Here is a 20729-nt window from a genome sequence, read left to right as displayed (position 1 = left end):
TTCCGAGTGGCTGCAGGAGCTTCCTGCACTCAATCGGAAGCCGCGTCGGACGTTTGCCTTCCCAAAAGCGTTCGCAAACTGGAACACTTATGGCGTTTGGGAGATGATTTGTTCAGCAACTAAGCCGTTGAAGAACCAAGGTATCCTACGGCTGTATTTCTTAATGAGATGCTTTCCTTGTTGATTATTTAGATTTTGTTATATTATTGTAACTTGTGAATTATGTAACTTTCTTTCCCCATTTTGTGAGCCACCTAGAGCCAGTGGCGTAGGGAGGGGGGCAGAGGGGGTGGGCCACCCCGGGTGCAACTCTGGGAGGGGTGGCAAGATGGCCTCTGCCTCCCCCAAGCTGTAGAGTGGCTGAGGGCGCCCGCAGTCTGTATGGGCGCCGCTCGCACAGTGTCCGTACGGCCTGCCACTCTCACGCACCGTCCATATGGGCTGCCACTCTCGTGTGCCATCTGTATGGCTGCCGCATGAGACCGGCTTCCCTTCTGGCCACACGTGCACAGTCCGTGCTGGCTGCGCTGCCCTGGGTGTCGGTGAGGGTTCCTCCACCACTTCCTAGAGCACAGTTTGTTGTGGAAAGGCATCATGCAAATAAATGATGAGGATGACTCCTATTTGGGAGTAGTAAGATTTCCAGCAATAAAGCTGGGGCCTAGTCCACACCTTCCAACGTTCCTCATGAAGATAGGGACATTTTATTCTAAAGCAAGTGACGGTGTGAGCACATTTGGAATACTGGGTGCATTTCCGGTTGCCTCGCCTCGAAATGGATATTGCAGAGTCGGCAAAGATTCAGATCAAGGGGAGGAAAGGCTGAAGCATTTGGGACTTTATAGTTTACAGAAAAGGGAACTCAGAGGTAACATGATAGAAGTTTGCAAAAGTATGCAAAGCATGTGGAAATCAGATAGAGAAAAGTTTCTCCCTCGCTCATAACGCTAGAACTTGCAGACAATGAAGGTGAATGTCGGAAGAGTCAGGTTAGAAGCATTTCTTCATGCTGCACATAGCTACGCTATGGAATCAGTGCATACGGGAACTGGTCCTTTGTCTCTTTCTGTTGCACCGTCAATCATCCCCCTCTGCTTTTCTCCTCTTGTTCCATTGCTCTTAAAAGTGCTACCGTTTTTGAATGTTTTGTTTTTAAAAAACGTCTCTCTGCAAAAACCACAAGCGATGCAAGGCTGGCAAATTTTGCTAGGTGCATTCACACTTGTGTCACATGTTAAATGTGGAAGCAGATGTCCACATTGGCAAAGGCCGTGTTTGCCACCACCTCCATTTTTCAGATATTTATCATAGAATCATAGAATCATAGAGTTGGAAGAGACCACAAGGGCCATCGAGTCCAACCCCCTGCCAAGCAGGAAACACCACCAGAGCACTCCTGACATATGGTTGTCAAGCCTCTGCTTAAAGACCTCCAAAGAAGGAGACTCCACCACACTCCTTGGCAGCAAATTCCACTGTCGAACAGCTCTTACTGTCAGGAAGTTCTTCCTAATGTTTAGGTGGAATCAAGTTGTCAGCGAGGGTCAGTGCTGCCACTGTTCCATATGCTGCCGGAGCTATCTGCAAACTCAACTAATGCACCAATTCCTAAACTTTATTATGTTTTCATCCACTATTCTGATTCACCAATATTCAGGAGCCTTCCGTTTTTCTTCTGAATTTTAAATGTGGCTCCTTCTGCACTCCAATGCAGTTGTACTGAAGGTACAACTTGGCTGCCAAGAAAGCTAGCTGGAGAATTTGTGCCATGCCACATATCTGGTGAGGCAGTTCTGGAGACATAGAGAAAGCTCAAACCTAGTACAGTCGTACCTTGGAAGTCGAACGGAATCCATTCCGGAAGTCAGTTCAACTTCCAAATTCTTCGAAAACCAAAGCACAGCTTCTGATTGGCTGCAGCAAGCTCCTGCAGCCAATCGGAAGCCGTGGAATCCCCGTCGGACGTTCGGCTTCCAAAAATACTTTGCAAACCGGAACAGTCATTTCCGGGTTTGCGGCATTCGGGAGCCAAAACGTTCGGGAACTAAGCTGTTCCAAAACCAAGGTACAACTGTAGTCTGCTATTTAGCAACATTTCCCCTTCTGCCTTGCGATTCAGCACTGGAGTGCAGAAGGAACTGTGTTTGATGTAGTAGCACCAGAGCGCGGAAGAAGCTACACCCAAACTCCAATCAAAGCCTGACGCTGTTTAAAAATAGATTAGAAACTGAAAGTGTACTTACATTATTGTTTAGCTTGAAAAGCGTAACTAACATCCTGATCGAAAATGCATTTACTTTGAAGTAAGTCAATCTTTGCTAAATCCAGAGGCTACAAATCTATCTAGTCTCATTAGGGACATGAGTGGGTGAACCAGGAATATAAGACAACATTCTTATTCTTTCCTTTTTCCTTTCCTTTTTAAAAAGGTGATGTACACGTCTTTCTTATTTTTTTAAAAAATATGAATCATTGATTTTGGAGAGACGGGGACATGCATTACCAGTTGTTTCTGGGCACACCTGATGGAAATACTCAGAAGTTGTGGAACTCATGTTACAGGAACTCATGTGCAGGGCCGGATTTAGGTTTGATGCAGCCCTAAGCTACTGAAGGTAATGGGGCCCTTGATATGTCCAGCTGTCCTTTGCCGTCAACAAATTGTCACTGTTTTTGTGTGTCGAATATATGCACTATGGTAATTTATGGACCTCATAGATATCTAAAACCATTTGCACATAACAAAATATGTATTTTAATCAAAGTAATTGTTGAACTAAAATACAACCAGTCCTTGCAGAATGTAGGCACCCTATATATAAAAAGTGATATTTTAGGGAGCAAGCTAGCAGGACCGGGCCCATTATTACATCATAGGAGCCTACACAACACAAAACACTGTTGCTGTATGTAGGTTTTATTTTATTTGTTTTTTATCTTATATTTTGGAAATGTACATCCAGGTTTTTTCCTTTAACTTTTTGGGGGCCCCCAAGAGAGTGGGGCCCTAAGTTATAGCTTGTTTAGCTTATATGTAAATCTGGCACTGCTCATGTGCAGCTTCGGTACAATTCCATGTGTTTTGCACAGGAGTTCTTCTCCAGGGGATTTCTGCCCTGCAGCTGCAATGCAAAACATCCTTAAGCAGAAGGAGGGCTCAGAGAAGGAGCCAGATCTGCTTGACAGAGCACATGCTCTGCACTGTGCCGTATCCTCTGGGTTTGCAAAGGCTCCTGCATGAGGGAAACCTTGCAAGAGGTCTGCCCTAAGACTAGGAAACAGCAGGAGCCAGGATAGGTTTGGTAGCTTCGTTGATTTACCAAATACACGGTTTAGCACCAAATTGGAACAAACGGCAATTGGGTTTTCTGTGGATCTCTGTTTGTTCCAATTCAGCACTAAAGATCAGGTTTTCCCAGAGAAAGCGGAAGGGCAAAGGCAAAACTGTTCAGACCCATGAACGGCACAAACAGAAAGCCGTTTGGACCCCTGCTTTCTAGGCACAAGACAAGCCCTAAGTGGAACCTCCAGAGGCAGCTTATCTGTAAATACCTGGCACTGGGAGCGAGCAAGTTAAGACCATTGCCTTCATACCTCTCCTGTGAAACAAGTTGTTGGATTAGATGGAGTTTTGATCTTTGATCTGATCTGCCAGGGCTACTCCTACTGCAGCTGCGGAGCTACTCCCTGCTTTGTTTAACAAGGCTTACAACCGAGGAAAGCTATGCGGTTGTTAGACGTGGATAATTATTCCAGGGTGGGTGCAAGCAAGCTCTTAGTGGGTTGGTTAAGTTGACGGGTGCTGCAGCAAACCTGTTTGCTGGTGGCATTGCATAGAATTAAAGGTTTCGGATCACTGCCCAAACCCTCTTTTTTTATTTAAAAAAAAAACAACACAAAACAACTAAAAAAGTATTAAATTAGCTTGTGGTATCATTTCCTGCCCTTTTCCTGTCTTCATCAGTCTGCTTCATTAGCATTTTGCCACATTGGGGTGGTTTCCTGTGGAGGCGGAACTTCGCTCTATAACTCCAAATAATTTACAGAGAGATATGAAATACTTTTGCTGTTCTCTTTAATAAGGCCGAGAGCAAATTCTCACCGGCATTTCTTAGGTATATGTGTTTGGGCAATTCTCCCAGTTAATGATATAAAGCATTCATATTTATTAGGTGTGGAGTCAATAGAATTAAATTCCATGCCAAGATCTATACAGGAACATCTCCAATTTAGCTTTCTGGTTGTTAAATCACGGCTGTGAACCCGCCATGTAGTACTCTGTGTGGCCACATACGTCCCTTTATGTTGTGTTTTCGCTGTGACCCACAGCCCTCTCCTTTTTAATTTTGCTGCCCTTGAGCTGCCTGTGGGACAGGCGATGCTGCAATTGCACTGGAGCTCTTCCACCCCATTTTCTGTTTTTAAATACAGCAGGCCCCAAAGTGACGCGGGGGTTACGCTCCAAGGGTCTGCACAGGGCCAGATTTAGGTTTGATGGGGCGCTAAGCTATTGAAGGGACGCAGGTGGTGCTGTGGGTTAAAGCCACAGAACCTAGGGCTTGCCGATCAGAAGGTCAGTGGTTCGAATCCCTGCGACGGGGTGAGATCCCGTTGCTCGGTCCCTGCTCCTGCCAACCAAGCAGTTCAAAAGCACATCAAAGTGCAAGTAGATAAATAGGTACGGCTCTGGCAGGAAGGTAAACGGTGTTTCCGTGTGCTGCTCTGGTCCGCCAGAAGCGGCTTAGTCATGCTGGCTGCATGACCCGGAAGCTGTACGCCAGCTCCCTCGGCCAATAAAGCGAGATGAGCGCCACAACCCCAGAGTCGTCCGCGACTGGACCTAATGGTCAGGGGTCCCTTTACCCTTTAAGTTATTGAAGGTAATGGGGCCCTTTCTATGTCCAGCTGTCCTTTGTCAACAACAAATTGCCACTGTTTTTTTGTGTTGACTATATGCTATATGGTAATTTATGGACCTATAGGTATCTCAAGCCATTTGCACATCTTGCCATGCAACAAGTCCATGCAGAATGTAGGCACCCTATATATAAAGGTAAAGGTACCCCTGCCCATACGGGCCAGTCTTAACAGACTCTAGGGTTGTGCGCCCATCTCACTCAAAGAGGCCGGGGGCCAGCGCTGTTCGAAGACACTTCTGGGTCACGTGGCCAGCGTGACATCGCTGCTCTGGCAAGCCAGAGCCGCACACGGAAACGCTGTTTACCTTCCCGCTAGTAAGCGGTCCCTATTTATCTACTTGCACCCGAGAGTGCTTTCGAACTGCTAGGTTGGCAGGCGCTGGGACCAAACAGCGGGAGCGCACCCCGCCACGGGGATTCGAACCGCCGACCTTACGATCGGCAAGCCCTAGGCGCTGAGGCTTTTACCCACAGCGCCACCCGCGTCCCCAACCCTATATATAGAAAGCAGCAAACCAGTGATATTTTAGGGAGCAGGCTAGCAGGCGGGGCCCATGACTTACATCACAGGAGCCTACACAACACACAACACTGTTGCTGTATGTAGGTTTTATTTTATTTGTTTTTTTATCTTATATTTTGGAACTATGGTTTTTTTCCTTTAATTTTTTTGGGGGGCCCCAAGAGAGTGGGGCCCTAAGCTATAGCTTGTTTAGCTTATATGTAAATCTGGCACTGGCTCTGCACTTGTGCAAAGCCAGGAAGACCTCTGCAACCACCCTGTTCACATGCGTTTGACCATCTCTGCCTTACTGGACAGGTCGTGGAAGGTCTGTGGAAGGTTGTGGGTGGCTCCTTGCTAGGTTTTGCTGCCACAGAAAGAGTTTTAAGCCCTCTGCTTTGCCTACTGGGCTCTTTAAAGATTGCATGAGATCTCATGCGGCCTTCACGAGATCTCGCGAGATCTTGGATAACACCTTCCAACCGTCATTCCCACTCCCCAATTCTCCATTTATTTATTTCCACCACCCACGCAAAACTTCAGTTGCATAAGTAAATGTGGTCTAAACCACTGAGCCTCTTGGGCTTGCCGATCAGAAGGTCGGCGATTCGAATCCCTGCAACAGAGTGAGCTCCCGTTGCTCTGCTCCAGCTCCTGCCAACCTAGCAGTTCAAAAGCACACCAGTGCAAGTAGATAAATAGGTAGCGCTGTGGCAGGAAGGTAAATAGTGTTTCCGTGAGCTCTGGTTTCCATCACGGTGTTCTGTTGCGCCAGAAGCGGTTTAGTCCTGCTGGCCACGTGACCCAGAAAGCTGTCTGTGGACAAATGCCAGTTCCCTTGGCCTGAAAGCAAGATGAGCGCCGCAACCCCATAGCTGCCTTTGACTGGACTTAACTGTCCAAGGGTCCTTTACCTTTACCTTTACCTATTGTATCGTTGCCCATGTGGCATGTGAAACACAAGAGCAGTCAAGCACCACATTCCTAGAGTGAACATGTTTACACATGGGGAGGAATGTTTATCCAGCCAGCAGGTAAACTTCCTGTTTCCTTCTAGGCTGGGACAGATTTCCTCTGCATGTGACTGGAGGTGGGTGTGGCCTCACCTGTGCAGGTACCGACAAAAGCACAGGGCAGGGCAGCCATCTCTCTCTTTTTTACTACATGCATCAAAGAAGCAACATCTGCTTAGCCAAAGATGCTGGACAGAGGGACTGTCTCCTTATGAGGTAGTTTCCAGGTGTATGTTACTTTTCTAAGCTAAGTCTGCCTTCTGGGATCCGATTGTGAACAGAATGTGAGTAAACTCTTTTTATACGGTGGTTACTTGGGTTACATACGCTTCGGGTTACATATACCTCAGGTTACAGACTCCGCTACCAGAAATATTACCTCGGGTTAAGAACTTTGCTTCAGGATGAGAACAGAAATCATGCAGTGGTGGTGCAGCGGCAGCAGCAGGAGGCCCCATTAGCTAAAGTGGTGCTTCAGGTTAAGAACAGTTTCAGGTTAAGAACAGACCTCCAGAATGAATTAAGTTCTTAACGCGAGGTACCACTGTACTTTTATAGAAGACTGTGTTGTGTCTTATCTTTTATGAGGGAATAAGGGGGAAATGCCAGAACAGTTATTATAGAGGCTTTAGTGAGCCTGAGCAAATGCATCCGCTGTGAGTTTAAAAAGGGGAATGTTACTCTGCTAAATTGTGAACTTGTTAACACAAGTTGGAAAGGCTATAATCAAACAACATATGCTCTCCTGCATCCCTGAACATTCCCACAGCCCACAGCCCAATCTCCGAGCACCAGGAGATTCCAGGGGTTGCTGTGCTTTCCTGGAGCTTGGTTCCTTGGAATGAAGGTCAATAGAGACAATGGTTTCGTCTGGATACATGGTTTTATTTACACACCTACACAACCTCAGCTAAGGATGGAGGCATTCACACCCCAAGAGAAAGAAGGTTCTTTTTATTGTATGTGGTGGTCTTGTAGTAAGGTTAAAGCTTATTAGGAAATGATATACAATGAAATGAAAAGGATGTTTAAAATAGCATTTGTAAAAACAAACAAACCCAGAAGTCTTTCTCTTGGGAATTATAGGGATAGAACTACCTAAATTGTATATACATTTATTCATGTATGCGACTATAGCGGCAAGAATGTTACTTGCCCAAAAATGGAAAAAATAAGAAGACCCAGTAAAGGAGGAAGGCATACAAAAACCTATGGAATATGCAGAAATTGCAAAACTTACCGAAAGAATAAGAAATCAAGATAACAAACTTTTTATAAAAGAATGGAAAGGGTTTACGGAATATTTACAAACAAACTGTAAGCAGATAAGAACATTGGCAGGATTATTGTAATAACCTGTAGTTTTATAAGAGTATATATTTAAAGTAGGTGAATAAATGAGCAGATTAAGTTACTTTGAATTTGCAGAAGATATTAAAAATAAATTTAAGGAACCGCAGGAAGAGGGGGAAGGAAGTCAAGTTTTAAAACGTCAAAATGACTGTAAAATTAGTGAAATGTATATATCTGGAAAGTATATATATATATTTTTAAAGAGAGATCTATCTTCTCCATTTGGTTTCCAGGGAAGCCCCCAACTCACAGACTAGGATCCAGCACATAGCAAGACACATCTCTGTGTCTCCATCTTCCAGTGCCGTCCAAAAGTCAGACACACTTTTCTCTCATGCACAGCCCTGCTTGACCTATTGTTCTCCACCCTGGTATGATGCGGCATCCCGGCGTATATTGTTCATTGATGTATATTGTGCTCTAGGAGGCTTCGTTTGATTGGAATCAAGTATACCCTTCTAGAGATAACGCAAAATAACATCGCTTCTGGCAAATGAGCCACCATAGCTGCGAGAAGGCCGTGAAAATTTGTGTCCCCAGCATTCCAGACTCATCTGCTATACAAATCCAAAGGGGCACATTGGTTGCCAGAGGTGAAACATATTGGCATTATTTTGACCTCTCCTACCCCACTATGTGCAACCTCCAACAAGGAACCCTTCATTTTTAAGCAGGGAAACAGCTGGACTGCAGCCCTCTCACAGATTCCTTCACTCACAATGAGTGCCCTTAGAAGCTGTGGTTTTCCTCTGCCTTTAAACGTGGAGACCCCAACTATTCTTTGGGTCTCTTGATGCATGCTATTATTATTGTTGTTGTTGTTGTTGTTGTTATTACCCCACCCATCTGTCTGGGTTTCCCCAGCCACTCTGGGCAGCTACAAAATATTAGAAATACATTAAAACATCAGTCATTGAAAACTTCCCTCAACAGGGCTGCCTTCAGATATCTTCTAAACATCAGATAGTTGTTTATTTCTTTGACATCTGATGGGAGGGCATCTTCATATTTCTCGAAGTGAAGTATTAGGCCTGACCTGGACTATGTGGCTGCCTGGTGTATAGAGTGCTCTCCTTCAACACACAGACACACACTCCATGGAGTGCAGTTGCTGTTTGCTCCTGGAAAAAAGAAACCAGAGTTCTAGCTGCAAGCCGATTTGAGCAGAAGCACATGTGCATTTGGTGTGATCTGCAAGGAAGTTAGTCCCTATGAGAGATGCACTGGGGGCAAAATTGTTCCGCTCTTTCTCATCCCTGCAGTGGAGAACTTTGAAATCATAGGCACGCAATAGCTCAGGGGTGGCCAACTCCCAAGAGTCTGTGATCTACTCACAGAATTAAAAACTGGCAGTGATCTACCCCCCCCCCCTTTTGGGGGGGGTTCAGGTCATAGTGGTTGAGCTTTTTTTAGGGGAGCCTAAGATGTTGAGCGTCTTTGAGGTGGAGCCAGTGATCTACCACAGATGTCCAGTGATCTGCCAGAAGATCACGATCCACCTGTTGGACATGCCTGCAATAGCTGAATTAGACAAGGCTGATCCACAAATAAAGGCTCCTGTTATGTACTAAGCATGGTGTGTGTGTGTGTGTGTGTGTGTGTGTGTGTGTGTGTGTGTGTGACATGCCCTAAAGCAAGCAAACCCTTTGCTGTTCTGGTTATCTTCTTTTAAGACATGCATATGACATACCCCCCTCTCATTTTGAGTCAGGCCACGTTGATGACTTCACACCTGCAGTTTGCGACCAACGCTGAGACGTTTCCATGACACTCGAGTAGTTTTCGCAAGGTGTCGCGTGTACCTTAAGTGGCACTCAAATCAGAGGCTATAGAATATAGAATATTGTCAGAGAGCAAATGTGCTGAAATTGAAATGTGTTGGGAGCCTTTTGAATATCTTCTTGCAGCCTTGCTTGAAGTGAAGACAGCTTCCTTTCACCCAAGGAAGGAAGGAAGGAAGGAAGGAAGGAAGGAAGGAAGGAAGGAAGGAAACTTGCATTACAAGGGATCCAACTGGATAAAGAATAGCTGTAGAAATAATAACACTAACAATCAGTTTAGTCACGTGAATGTTAACACCAGAAATGTTACAGCAGCAGAGGGCCCAACAAATCTGGATCCTTATCAATAAAGGAAAATTAAAATTAAAAACATGTATCCTCAAACCAATTGTCAGGGAACTGCCATCAGTGCCGGAGGGAGAGAGCAAAATCCAGAGGGATTCCAGAGAGCGTCCCGGGATTGGGAGAGGCAGCCCATCTTCTGGGGAAGAGAATCAGCGTAGCACCAGTGGAGAAGGGGGGCAGATGGGGGAAGCGGCGAGGCGGTCCCATGACTCCTTGCCGGGGACCAGCGGGGAGAGTAGGGGTCCTCTGCTGCCTACGCCCTCCTTGCGCAGAAGGCTTTCGCGCAGAGAGAGTAGGAGGAGACTAGGCGTCAAAGAGCTTCTTTGCTGGAAGAAGTTTAAGAAACGCCCACTGACGGATTCTGCCAGCGATTGAGACAGTCACGGGTGAGTGGCTGTCCGGACAGAAAAGGTTCACTCAGCCAACCCAGCCAGGTGTTTGCACCGGCTTACGCACGAGCAACCCCTAGAACCACTACACCAATCTTTCTTCACTTCACCTCTCACCACTTGTCTGTGTTGTGTAAGATATTCAGGCAAGGCTATCAGTTATCTATGCCTTGGGGGGGGGGTGTTATTGGTCATTATTGTTTGACAAACGACAAGTGTGCTTTTATACAAAACATCCGACAGACAGAACATCTATCTAAAAAAAAAACCCAGCCCACCTGCCCCCTGAAATATAGACCCTTACTCCTGGTACAGTAGAAAATAATATTAAAAACAATTTTAAAATATCATAATCCATCAAAATTTCCAGGCTTGTCAAAAGCTTTCTAGAATCATCAACAGTATTAAAATCCTACTCCAGCCTCCTCTCTCCCAATTAACCTCCATCTCCAAGGCTAAGTGATGGGAGGGAGCGCAGAGGAGAAATCACCAGGGGCTTCCCCTGTCAGGTTTGGTCCCTGAAATCTCAGGTCCTGGGATGCTCCTGACCTGGCAACCCTAGCAATGGTGGATGTTTTTGGAGGGCTTTTGGGATGAAAATGTGGCAACACCTGCCAAGATGCGCCCTCGTGCTTGCTGGTGAGGCTGAGATAAGTCACCAGCCCTAGTTCATATAGAAGCAGAGTAAGCTTTCCTGATAAAATTCATGTGCACCTTCTGTTGGAGCATTTTTACCAACAGGGTACAGAACTTCCCTAATTATTCTGTTCGTTGACCTGTCCATCCTCTTCTTCTCACCATCGTTTTCTAGGGAATAGAATCAGAAATGGATGATCTCAGTATGGACACCCTGAAGGATGAAGTGGATGCCCTCTGGGAGAATGTCGAGTGCAATCGCCACATGTTGACCCGCTACATCAACCCAGCCAAGCTGACCCCTTACTTGCGCCAGTGTAAAGTCATCGATGAACAAGATGAGGATGAAGTGCTCAACTCGCCAATGCTGCTCTCCAAAATCAACCGAGCAGGTACAGCCAGGTGCCCACAGCTACACTGATTCGGACGTTACAATGGCACCAGTCTTCTGTCAGAACATTTGTACCAAATTCAGGGTTCCTAGTAGGGTTAGGGACGCGGGTGACGCTGTGGGTTAAAGCCTCAGCGCCTAGGACTTGCCGATCGCATGGTCGGCGGTTCGAATCCCCGCGGCGGGGTGCGCTCCCGTTGCTCGGTCCCAGCGCCTGCCAACCTAGCAGTTCGAAAGCACCTCCGGGTGCAAGTAGATAAATAGGGACCGCTTACCAGCGGGAAGGTAAACGGCGTTCCGTGTGCTGCGCTGGCTCGCCAGATGCAGCTTGTCACGCTGGCCACGTGACCCGGAAGTGTCTGCGGACAGCGCTGGCTCCTGGCCTATAGAGTGAGATGAGCGCACAACCCTAGAGTCTGGCAAGACTGGCCCAAACGGGCAGGGGTACCTTTACCTTTACCTTTACCTAGTAGGGTTACAGCAAGTGAAAAGCTGGCCCTGGGTACATTGGGAGAGACATTTAGTGTTTTGGGAACTTTAAATTGCATGTTGGGGAAAGGTTTGCCATATTCCTAAACCAGGACACACCAAAAGCTGTTGAGCTTTTTCTGAACAAATCCCAGAGCTGTTGAGCTATTTTTTAGAAAGACACAAAAAAACCCCACAATTTTTCAATTGACTTGCCTAAGATCCAGGACAAGCACTGCCTTTTGAACGCCAATTTCGTCTTTGAAATTCAGACATATAGCAGCCCTAGGAAAGGTGCTTTAGCTATAGAAGGAGACACAGGGAGACCTAGGAGACTTCTAAGAGACCTCTAAGAGACCTAGGAAAGGTGCTTTAGAAGGAGATGCAGATAGCCATTTCAAACTTTCTGTGCCACTTTTGTACACCCTCTTCAAATTATATTGGAAAGTTAATGAAACGAGAGTTCTCCTCCCTCTTCTCATCCAGATGTCCTGTCTTGGTCTCCCTCTAGGTCGGCTGCTGGACATCCTCCACACGAAAGGAGAGAGGGGCTATGTGGTTTTCCTAGAAAGCCTAGAATTTTACTACCCAGAACTGTACAAACTGGTGACGGGGAAGGAGCCGACACGGCGATTTTCCACCATTGTTGGTAAGTTAGATCCAGCCTTACCAGGGCTCAGTGGGGGAAGCAGAATCATTGCAAGGAAAATCATGAATAAAAAGGTCTGCATGAGCTTTCCCGGTTCTTACGCAGAGCACCAATGGGGCCAAGACTGGCAAAGTGGGGAGGAGGACCAGAGCAGCAGGACAATCAGGTGGGGAAGCTGTGTGGTTGGTGGTCCCTCCAGATGTTTCTCAACTACAACTCCCATCATCCTTGACCATTGGCCAGGCTGGCTGGGGCTGATGGGAGTTGGAGTCCAGTGACATCTAACCCTGCCTTTCTGAATCAATCCAAGGGTCCTTCTCTCACCAAGCATCCTGCACCCCCCAGTCTAGGGTCATGGAGCTTTGATTCTCCAAATAAACCCAAGGTTATCTGAGTGTTGGGAGATTAAGGTGATGGCCACCAACTTGGATGGCTTTAGAAGAGGACTAGACAAATTCATGCAGGCGAGGGCTACCAATAGCTGCTAACCATGGTGGCAATGTTCTGCCTCCATGGTCGCAGGCAGTAATGCTTCTGAATAGCAGTTGCTGGAAACCTCTTGTGCTCGGATCCTGTTTGTGGCTTTCCCATAGGCATCTGGATGGTCACTGTGAGTACAGGATGCTAGACTAGGTGGGTCACTGGCCTGATCCAGCAGGCTCCTTTTAGATTCTTCTGTTTTGTTTGGACCAGCGGACCCAGGTTCTCTCTCCATCACCTCGATCCATGCTCTGCTACTCACTTGAGGCAATGTAACCCTGTCAAGCCACGTAGCCCTGGTACCCTGTGTCCGTCTCCTTTCCATTTCAGTAGAAGAGGGTCACGAAGGCCTCACCCATTTCCTGATGAACGAGATCATTAAGCTGCAGCAGCAGGTCAAGACCAAGGATGCTCAGCGCTGCGAGCTCCTGGCCAAATCCCGCCAGCTGGAGGATGAGCGGAAGCAGCTGAAGCTCAACCTGAAGGAGCTGCTGACCTTCCAGGAGAGGTACAACAAGATGAAAGAGGAAAGGAACAACTACAACGACGAGCTCGTCAAGGTGAAGGACGAAAACTACAACCTGGCCATGAGGTATGCCCAGCTGAGCGAAGAGAAGAACATGGCGGTGATGAGAAGCCGGGACCTCCAGCTCGAGGTGAGAGAGGCACTCAGGGAAGAGAAGAGGGGCTGTTTTAACTCCACATCTGACTGCAAATATCTTCTTTGCCCATTTGTCAAAGATAGAAATGGAGAACCTGCAGCCCTCCAGATGTTGTTGGACTCCAACTCCCATCAGCCCCACCCAGCATAGCCAGTGATGATGGGAACTGGAGTCCAACTAAATCTGCCCTTATACTGGTTTACGAATCATTCTGTCAGGCTTTGGGGAACCAGATCCCTCTCACAGTGGGAGCCCAGAATCAGAGAAACAATAAATGTTCTTACCAAGCAATTTATTCAATAATTCACAGAGAATGACGAAAGAATGCAGCCTTCCCTAATAATGGCGTTGCTCCAAGTCTCCCCTCCCTTCATCTCTCTTATCCTACATCATCCCTGGGCTTTCTGTCTCTGAGATTTCTGTTTGGCTACTCTCACTTCACATCTAGTCCTGGGGGAGCCCCCCCCCCCCCCACGAAATGCTCTCCAAAGACGCTGGGTCTGTCAGCTGTCTTTCCCCCAGTGTTTCTGCTTCCTCTTCCAATATTTACCAGCTTTCCCCCTCTACATTCTCTGAACTATGTCCTTCTGCAAACCACTGTTCTAAATCTATACTGTCTTCCTGTTCTCAGGAAGGTTCAGGAGAAGGGGCGCGGCCCCCACCGTTCCTCCTCAGTCCGGCCCTGACACATTCTCTCCCAAAGGACCCACGGGAACTCTAGTTCTGTTAGAAAACATGGTGATCTCCAACTGAGAAGTACCAGCACTCTCACAAAACTATAGTTCCCAGGATTCTTTTGGGGGAAACGACAACAGTTAAAATGGTGTAAAACGAAGACACATTCAGGGTTTTAATAAACCCGAAGTCCAAAAGTTGAATGAATCTGATGTCTTTAGGCAGGGCTTGTCATCACTCACAATGTCCCGCCTTTTGAAACATAGGATGTGCACACCATTCACCAGGGTGGAGTCTAGTTTTAGGGGACAAGCGTTTATTTGATGTTTCTTTGCTTATTTCCCCCTCTCTCACACACACATTCACTCCACACTGGTAGATTGACCAGCTGAAACACTGGCTGAACAAAGTAGAAGAGGAATGTAAGCTCGAGAGAAACCAGTCCCTGAAGCTCAAGAATGACATTGAAAACCGGCCAAAGAGGGAACAAGTCCTGGAACTGGAGCGAGAAAATGAGATGTTGAAGACCAAGATCCAGGAGCTACAGTCCATAATTCAGGTGAGCAAGGATTAATTTCTGGCTCATGGCTGGTTGTTGTTGTTTAGTCGTTTAGTCATGTCCGACTCTTCATGACCCCATGGACCAGAGCACGCCAGGCACTCCTGTCTTCCACTGCCTCCTGCAGTTTGGTCAAACTCATGCTGGTAGCTTCGAGAACACTGTCCAACCATCTTGTCCTCTGTTGTCCCCTTCTCCTTGTGCCCTCCATCTTTCCCAACATCAGGGTCTTTTCCAGGGAGTCTTCTCTTCTCATGACATGGCCAAAGTATTGGAGCCTCAGCTTCAGGATCTGTCCTTCCAGTGAGCACTCAGGGCTGGTTTCCTTCATAATGGATAGGTTTGATCTTCTTGCAGTCTATGGGACTCTCAAGAGTCTCCTCCAGCACCATAATTCAAAAGCATCAATTCTTCGGCGATCAGCCTTCTTTATGGTCCAGCTCTCACTTCCATACATCACTACTGGGAAAACCATATCTTTTACTATACTGACCTTTGTTGGCAAAGTGATGTCTCTATTTTTTAAGATGCTGTCTAGGTATACCACCCTTCATCTGAAGATCACAGGGTGGTTTACATCATAAAAATACATAATGAAAGCACAAAAGACCTATCATAACAACAGCAACAACCAACAGCCCCCTTCCACAAACACATTTAAAAAGCAATAGATTGTTTAACCAGTCCAAGGCGTGGTTCAGCCCAGACACTGAGATCCACCTCTGAGGGTCTGCTGGCGGTTCCCTCACTGTGAAAAGTGAAGCCACAGGGAACCAGGCAGAGGGCCTTCTTGGCAGTGGCACCCATCCTGTGGAACACCCCTCCACCCCCATCAGATGCCAAGGAGACAAAGAACCACACTTTTAGAAGACACCTGAAGGCAGCCCTGTACCGGGAAGTTTTTTATGTTTGACCTTTTATTGTGTTTTTATAGGTATTGGAAGCCACCTAGAGTGGCTGGGACAACCCAGCCAGATTGGCGGGGTACAAATAATAAAATTGTTCTCATTATTATTTATTAAACTGTAAAATAAAATTTAAAAAATAAAAAATTAAGCAAAACATAGATTTACTACAACACATTGCCGGATTCAATTTGTTCACATTATTTCAATCTACATTAGTATGATTCCCTTGGTTTGGGTGGGGATAAGCGAGTAATAAGCAGAGAGGAGCAAAATAGGGAAAGAATTTTCGTTGGAGTGTAAGAAACTCTTTAACAAGGTTCTGATTTTTCCCGTGATGACATCAATCCTTTTTTTTTTCTTTTTTTTGGGGGGAAATATCAAATGTCAGATTCTTTTTTTTTCTTTTTAAATGTTCTTCTTCGGTGTAGCTGCTTTGCTCATGCCCTAAGCATGTGCATAGCCTGCCTCTCGGGTAACCCAGCAACCCTCTGGCTCATTCATTTTCGGCGCATTCCACCTTCCATCTGAGACGACCCTCCCCATATTCCCTTCTGCCATCTTCCCGGGAGATGCCTTGCAACTAATAATTTGGAAGAGTGAGAGCGTTAATCAGTTAATCAGCATGACTAACTTGAGCTTAATCACAAGCTGGAAACAAAGCAGTGAAGAAATAAAGTTGTAATTAATTGGAGCCAGACAGATTGGCTCACCCGGGAGTGCAGTAGAGAAACAACTACACAGAGATATGCACGTCCCCCTTGAACTCAGCGGGACTTAATTTTGGGGAAAAAGAAGTGCGTAGGATGAAGAGTTCTGTGGGGTTTGGATCTGAGATCTCATAGCAGAGCAGTGTACGGCTGTGTCAGGGACTTTAAAAAAGCGAACGCTTTTTATTCTTTGCTTGTCACGTATCTGTACCTTTCAACTCCTAGTTTATGAGATTATTTTTGGACACCTGAAGGGAGAGGGGGGAAGAGTCGCGAAGTGAACATTTGTTCTAGTCGGCAGCAGGGATGATGACTTCAGGGACTGTTCACAGTGTAATTTTCCGGAAACGTGGAGGAGAGGGCTATTGATGGCTACTAGCCATGATTTCTCGCGGGGCGCAGGTGGCGCTGTGGGTAAAAGTCTCAGCGCCTAGGGCTTGCCGATCGAAAGGTCGGCGGTTCGAATCCCCGCGGCGGGGTGCGCTCCCGTTGCTCGATCCCAGCACCTGCCAACCTAGCAGTTCGAAAGCACTCCCGGGTGCAAGTAGATAAATAGGGACTGCTTACTACCGGGAAGGTAAACGGCGTTCCCGTGTGCAGCTCTGGCTCGCCAGAGCAGCGATGTCACGCTGGCCACGTGACCCGGAAGTGTCTCTGGACAGCGCTGGCCCCCGGCCTCTTGAGTGAGATGGGCGCACAACCCTAGAGTCTGTCAAGACTGGCCTGTATGGGCAGGGGTACCTTTACCTTTACTTTAGCCATGATTTCTATGCTCTGCCCCCAGTCAGAGGCAGCGATGCTTTTGAATCCCAGTTGCTGGAAACTGAAGGAGTGGAGAGTTTCTCTTGTCCTCAAATCCTGCTTGCAGGATTCCCTTAATGGGCATCTGGTTGGGCCACTGTGAGAACAGGATGCTGGACTAGATGGGCCATTGGCCTGATCCAGCAACCTCTTCTCAAATGGCTCTGCACAGTTTAAGAACCTCTCTCCTTGCGCTTTCAAACCTTGCTCTGTGGGGCAAAGGAAACTTTTTTGACATTTTATTAATTTCCCAAAAATAACCAAAATAAAAGCAAGAACAATACAAAATCAAAAACAATGTTCTTTTTTTGGTTGACTTCCCTCCTCTCCCCCTCTTGGTTCCATTATATTGAACTTATTCATGCATGTCCATAAAACCTTATACAATCATACCTCAGGTTACAGCTGCTTCAGGTTGCGTTTTTTCGGGTTACGCACCTGCCGAAACCCGGAAGTACCGGAATGGGTTACTTCCAGGTTTCGGCAGTCACGCATGCGCAGAAGCGCCAAATTGCAACCCGCACGTGCGCAGACACGCTGTGCATCCCACACGGATCACATTCACAACCCAGCATCCACTGTACGTAAGAAAAGCTAAGTATATGTTTTTGTTTTTGTTCTTCTCTTTTTTATGTATATGATTGAAATTTTAATTTATTTTATGAGATGGTCTATATATATGTAATGTACTGCAAGATTATTAATAAAGACGGGAGGGTGGGGAGAAAGAAAGAAAAGTCAGAGCTTTCTGCCCATCTCTGTTTATCACACTAAGGGTGGCCACCGGGTGTAGCCTAACGCTTTAGAGCCATAGTCCATTGGGAGAGGCATCTGCTGTGACCCCAAGAGGTCCCAGCTGCGACCCCCCAGGTAGGGCTGGGAGAGACCTGCTGCCTGAAACCCTGGAGAGTTTCTGCCAGTCAGTGCAGGCCATACTGAGCTAGATGGAGCAAGGTTCTGAACTCAGGAGACTGCACCTGCCTGTGTCTCTTCAATTATAGACTCCTGCAGGCTCTTCTCCACCTCCTCTGTGATTATATGTACCCTGCAATCACCTGTCCTGGCGTCTGAAGATGGATGTGTTGGTAAACAGCCTGTAAAATTTTCTTCTTAAAAGAGCAAAAATCTCATAATGCTTAATAGCAGGTTTAATCTCGCAGCAGCAGCAGCTGCTCCTCTGCCTGCCACGCTGAGATTTTACTTCTAGCCTGAAGAGCGTGTTGAAATCTGAAGAAAAGGAGCGCATGGGTGCATGCTCCCAGCAAGCTTTTAAAAAACCCATTCCTCCCAAAGGCAAAGATGTGACAGTGGCTTTAGCTGGCAGGGACAGGTACCTGGGCAGAGTGGAGCTCGTGCTTTCTGAACATAGAGCATGATGTGTATCTCTCGCTGGGATTGCATGTGCACAGAGACCCCCTGGGAAAAGGGGTGGAGGGCTGGAGAATGCAGGAATGCTTAGGATGGCACATTTGCGCCACTTGTGTCATGCACATCCATTAAAGGGGGCTGGGAGAGCTTTGGCAGAACCCACTGGGATCTGTGCTAAAAGGACTGTGATCATGGCAGTGTGTGTTTCTAGATGCCCTCCAGATAGGATGCAGGCTAAAATGTATCAAAGGCTATGTTATAAAATATAGCACGGAAAAGCAATATTTACTTTTCCCTGTGAGATTGGCCCAGGGTTTCTTTGTTTGTTTTCCTGAAGATGCCTACAATCTAAGGAAAGACCCGCCTTTCTTTTTCTCCCTGTGATCTGTGTCTCTTCTTTCCCTTTCCCTCTTCCTTCCGCCCACCACTGGCCTCTATCTACACCTTTTGCACAAATGTCTTTCAGGCTGGGAAACCCAGCTTGCCGGATTCAGACAAAGCCATTTTGGATATTCTAGAACACGACCGCAAAGAGGCCCTGGAGGATCGCCAGGAGTTGGTCAACAAAATCTTTAACCTTCAGGAAGAGATCCGCCATGCGGAGGACCTCCGAGATAAGGTGAGGTGCAAAGCAAGAGGCGCTAAGAACAGAAGCAGGAAGCTTAGTCTAGATCTAGCGGTTTGGGGTAGGAGGTGTGGAGCATCCAGCAAAATGCCCAATGGCATTTTTAGGGCCAGGGCAAGATTTCCATTCCTGTGCACCCCCTTTGCATCAAAATTAGAACTGTGGGTGAGCTGAAAAGAATTATCATTGCCCTCGCTTGGCAACTCTTTTGCACAAAGCCAGCTGCTGTGTGCTGTGTTAGGCTGCAGGCAAAGGATTGACAGCCTGGCTTTCTGTCCTCACTAAGCCCCTGAGCATAACACCATCGGGCTATTTGCCTGCCATCTTTAGTAAAGGTAAAGGGACCCCTGACCATTAGGTCCAGTCATGACCGATTCTTTTTTGCGGCGCTCATCTTGCTTTATTGGCCAAGGGAGCCGGCGTACAGCTTCTGGGTCATGTGGCCAGCATGACTAAGCCACTTCTGGAGAACCAGAGCAGAGCACAGAAACACCGTTTACCTTCCCGCTGGAGCAGTACCTATTTATCTACTTGCACTTTGACGTGCTTTTGAACTGCTAGGTTGGCAGGAGCAGGGACCGAGCAACGGGAGCTCACCCCATTGCGGGGATTCGAACTGCCAACCTTCTGATCGGCAAGTCCTAAGCTCTGTGGTTTAACCCACAGCGCCACCCGCGTCCCATCTTTAAAAGATGCTTAATTATTCCACGAGCAGCATATAACATTTTATCTTGTTAGTTACCCACAATATGATAGTCATTTTACACAGTGTGCAAAGGATGCCCTAGTTATGCAGCCTACCCCATCAACAACAACAACATTGCTATGGTACTTCTTGACCAACTCTTCTAACGGAGGGACAGTCTGCAACGAGGCCTTGTGAACAGATTTCAGAGAAATACCAAAGCCATGGGACTGAGTACCCCCCAAAGCCTCATGCCTCACTGCCACCTGGCGCCCTGACATGCGGAGATAGATCAGCAGGGGTTCCCCACTTTGGAGCAGGCTAGACCTTCATCGATCGCCTTGGTGCCCTGTGCTTATTGATTGATTCCTTTGTAGTACCTCGAGGAGAAACAAGAACTGGAGTTGAAATGCTCCACTCTGGGGAAGGACTGCGAAATGTACAAGCATCGGATGAACACGGTGATGATTCAGCTGGAAGAAGTGGAGAAGGAGAGAGACCAGGTACTGTACTTGGAACCACAAGAGCTGGGGGGGAGGGAGAGAAGTCAGGGAAGGAATCTGAGTGAGAGTCGAGCAGAGAGTTCTTACAGGAACTTTTGCAGCTCCCGTTTCAGGGAAGAGGGAGGCGAAACATTTTGTGGAACGATGTTTCCCTGTCAGGTGTGGAAGTGTCCTCTCCTCCCCCGGTGGCCTCAGGGTCAAGAAGAGCAAACAGTTCATACAGTGGTGCCCCGCAAGACGAATGCCTTGCAAGACGGAAAACCCGCTAGACGAAAGGGTTTTCCGTTTTGGAGGTGCTTCGCAAAACGAA

The 20729-nt window shown here is 47.1% G+C and overlaps 1 protein-coding gene across 7 annotated transcripts in view; it reads left to right on the top strand.

Annotated features, from left to right (window-relative positions):
• CARD11 (caspase recruitment domain family member 11) overlaps positions 1-20729 on the top strand; it is a 324316-nt gene that overhangs the window by 31610 nt on the left and 271977 nt on the right. For 3 of the 7 annotated variants that reach the window (XR_014504901.1, XM_083413345.1, XM_083413346.1), the window contains exons 2-7: positions 11114-11330; positions 12309-12446; positions 13257-13582; positions 14643-14822; positions 19073-19225; positions 20294-20419. Coding sequence is in view for 6 of the 7 variants with exons in the window: in XM_083413345.1 (XP_083269471.1) it covers positions 11129-11330; positions 12309-12446; positions 13257-13582; positions 14643-14822; positions 19073-19225; positions 20294-20419 (1125 nt within the window). In the remaining variant the exon portion in view is untranslated. Of the gene's footprint in view, positions 1-2594; positions 2616-6696; positions 6719-11113; positions 11331-12308; positions 12447-13256; positions 13583-14642; positions 14823-19072; positions 19226-20293; positions 20420-20729 lie in introns of those variants that run through there. The other 4 variants (XM_083413349.1, XM_083413350.1, XM_083413347.1 and 1 more) reach the window with 3 other exon arrangements.

Source organism: Podarcis tiliguerta (genome assembly GCF_965153285.1).
Source record: "Podarcis tiliguerta genome assembly, chromosome: 14".
NCBI classification, from domain to species: Eukaryota; Metazoa; Chordata; class Lepidosauria; order Squamata; family Lacertidae; genus Podarcis; species Podarcis tiliguerta.
This window is presented reverse-complemented; position numbering and strand designations above follow the sequence as displayed.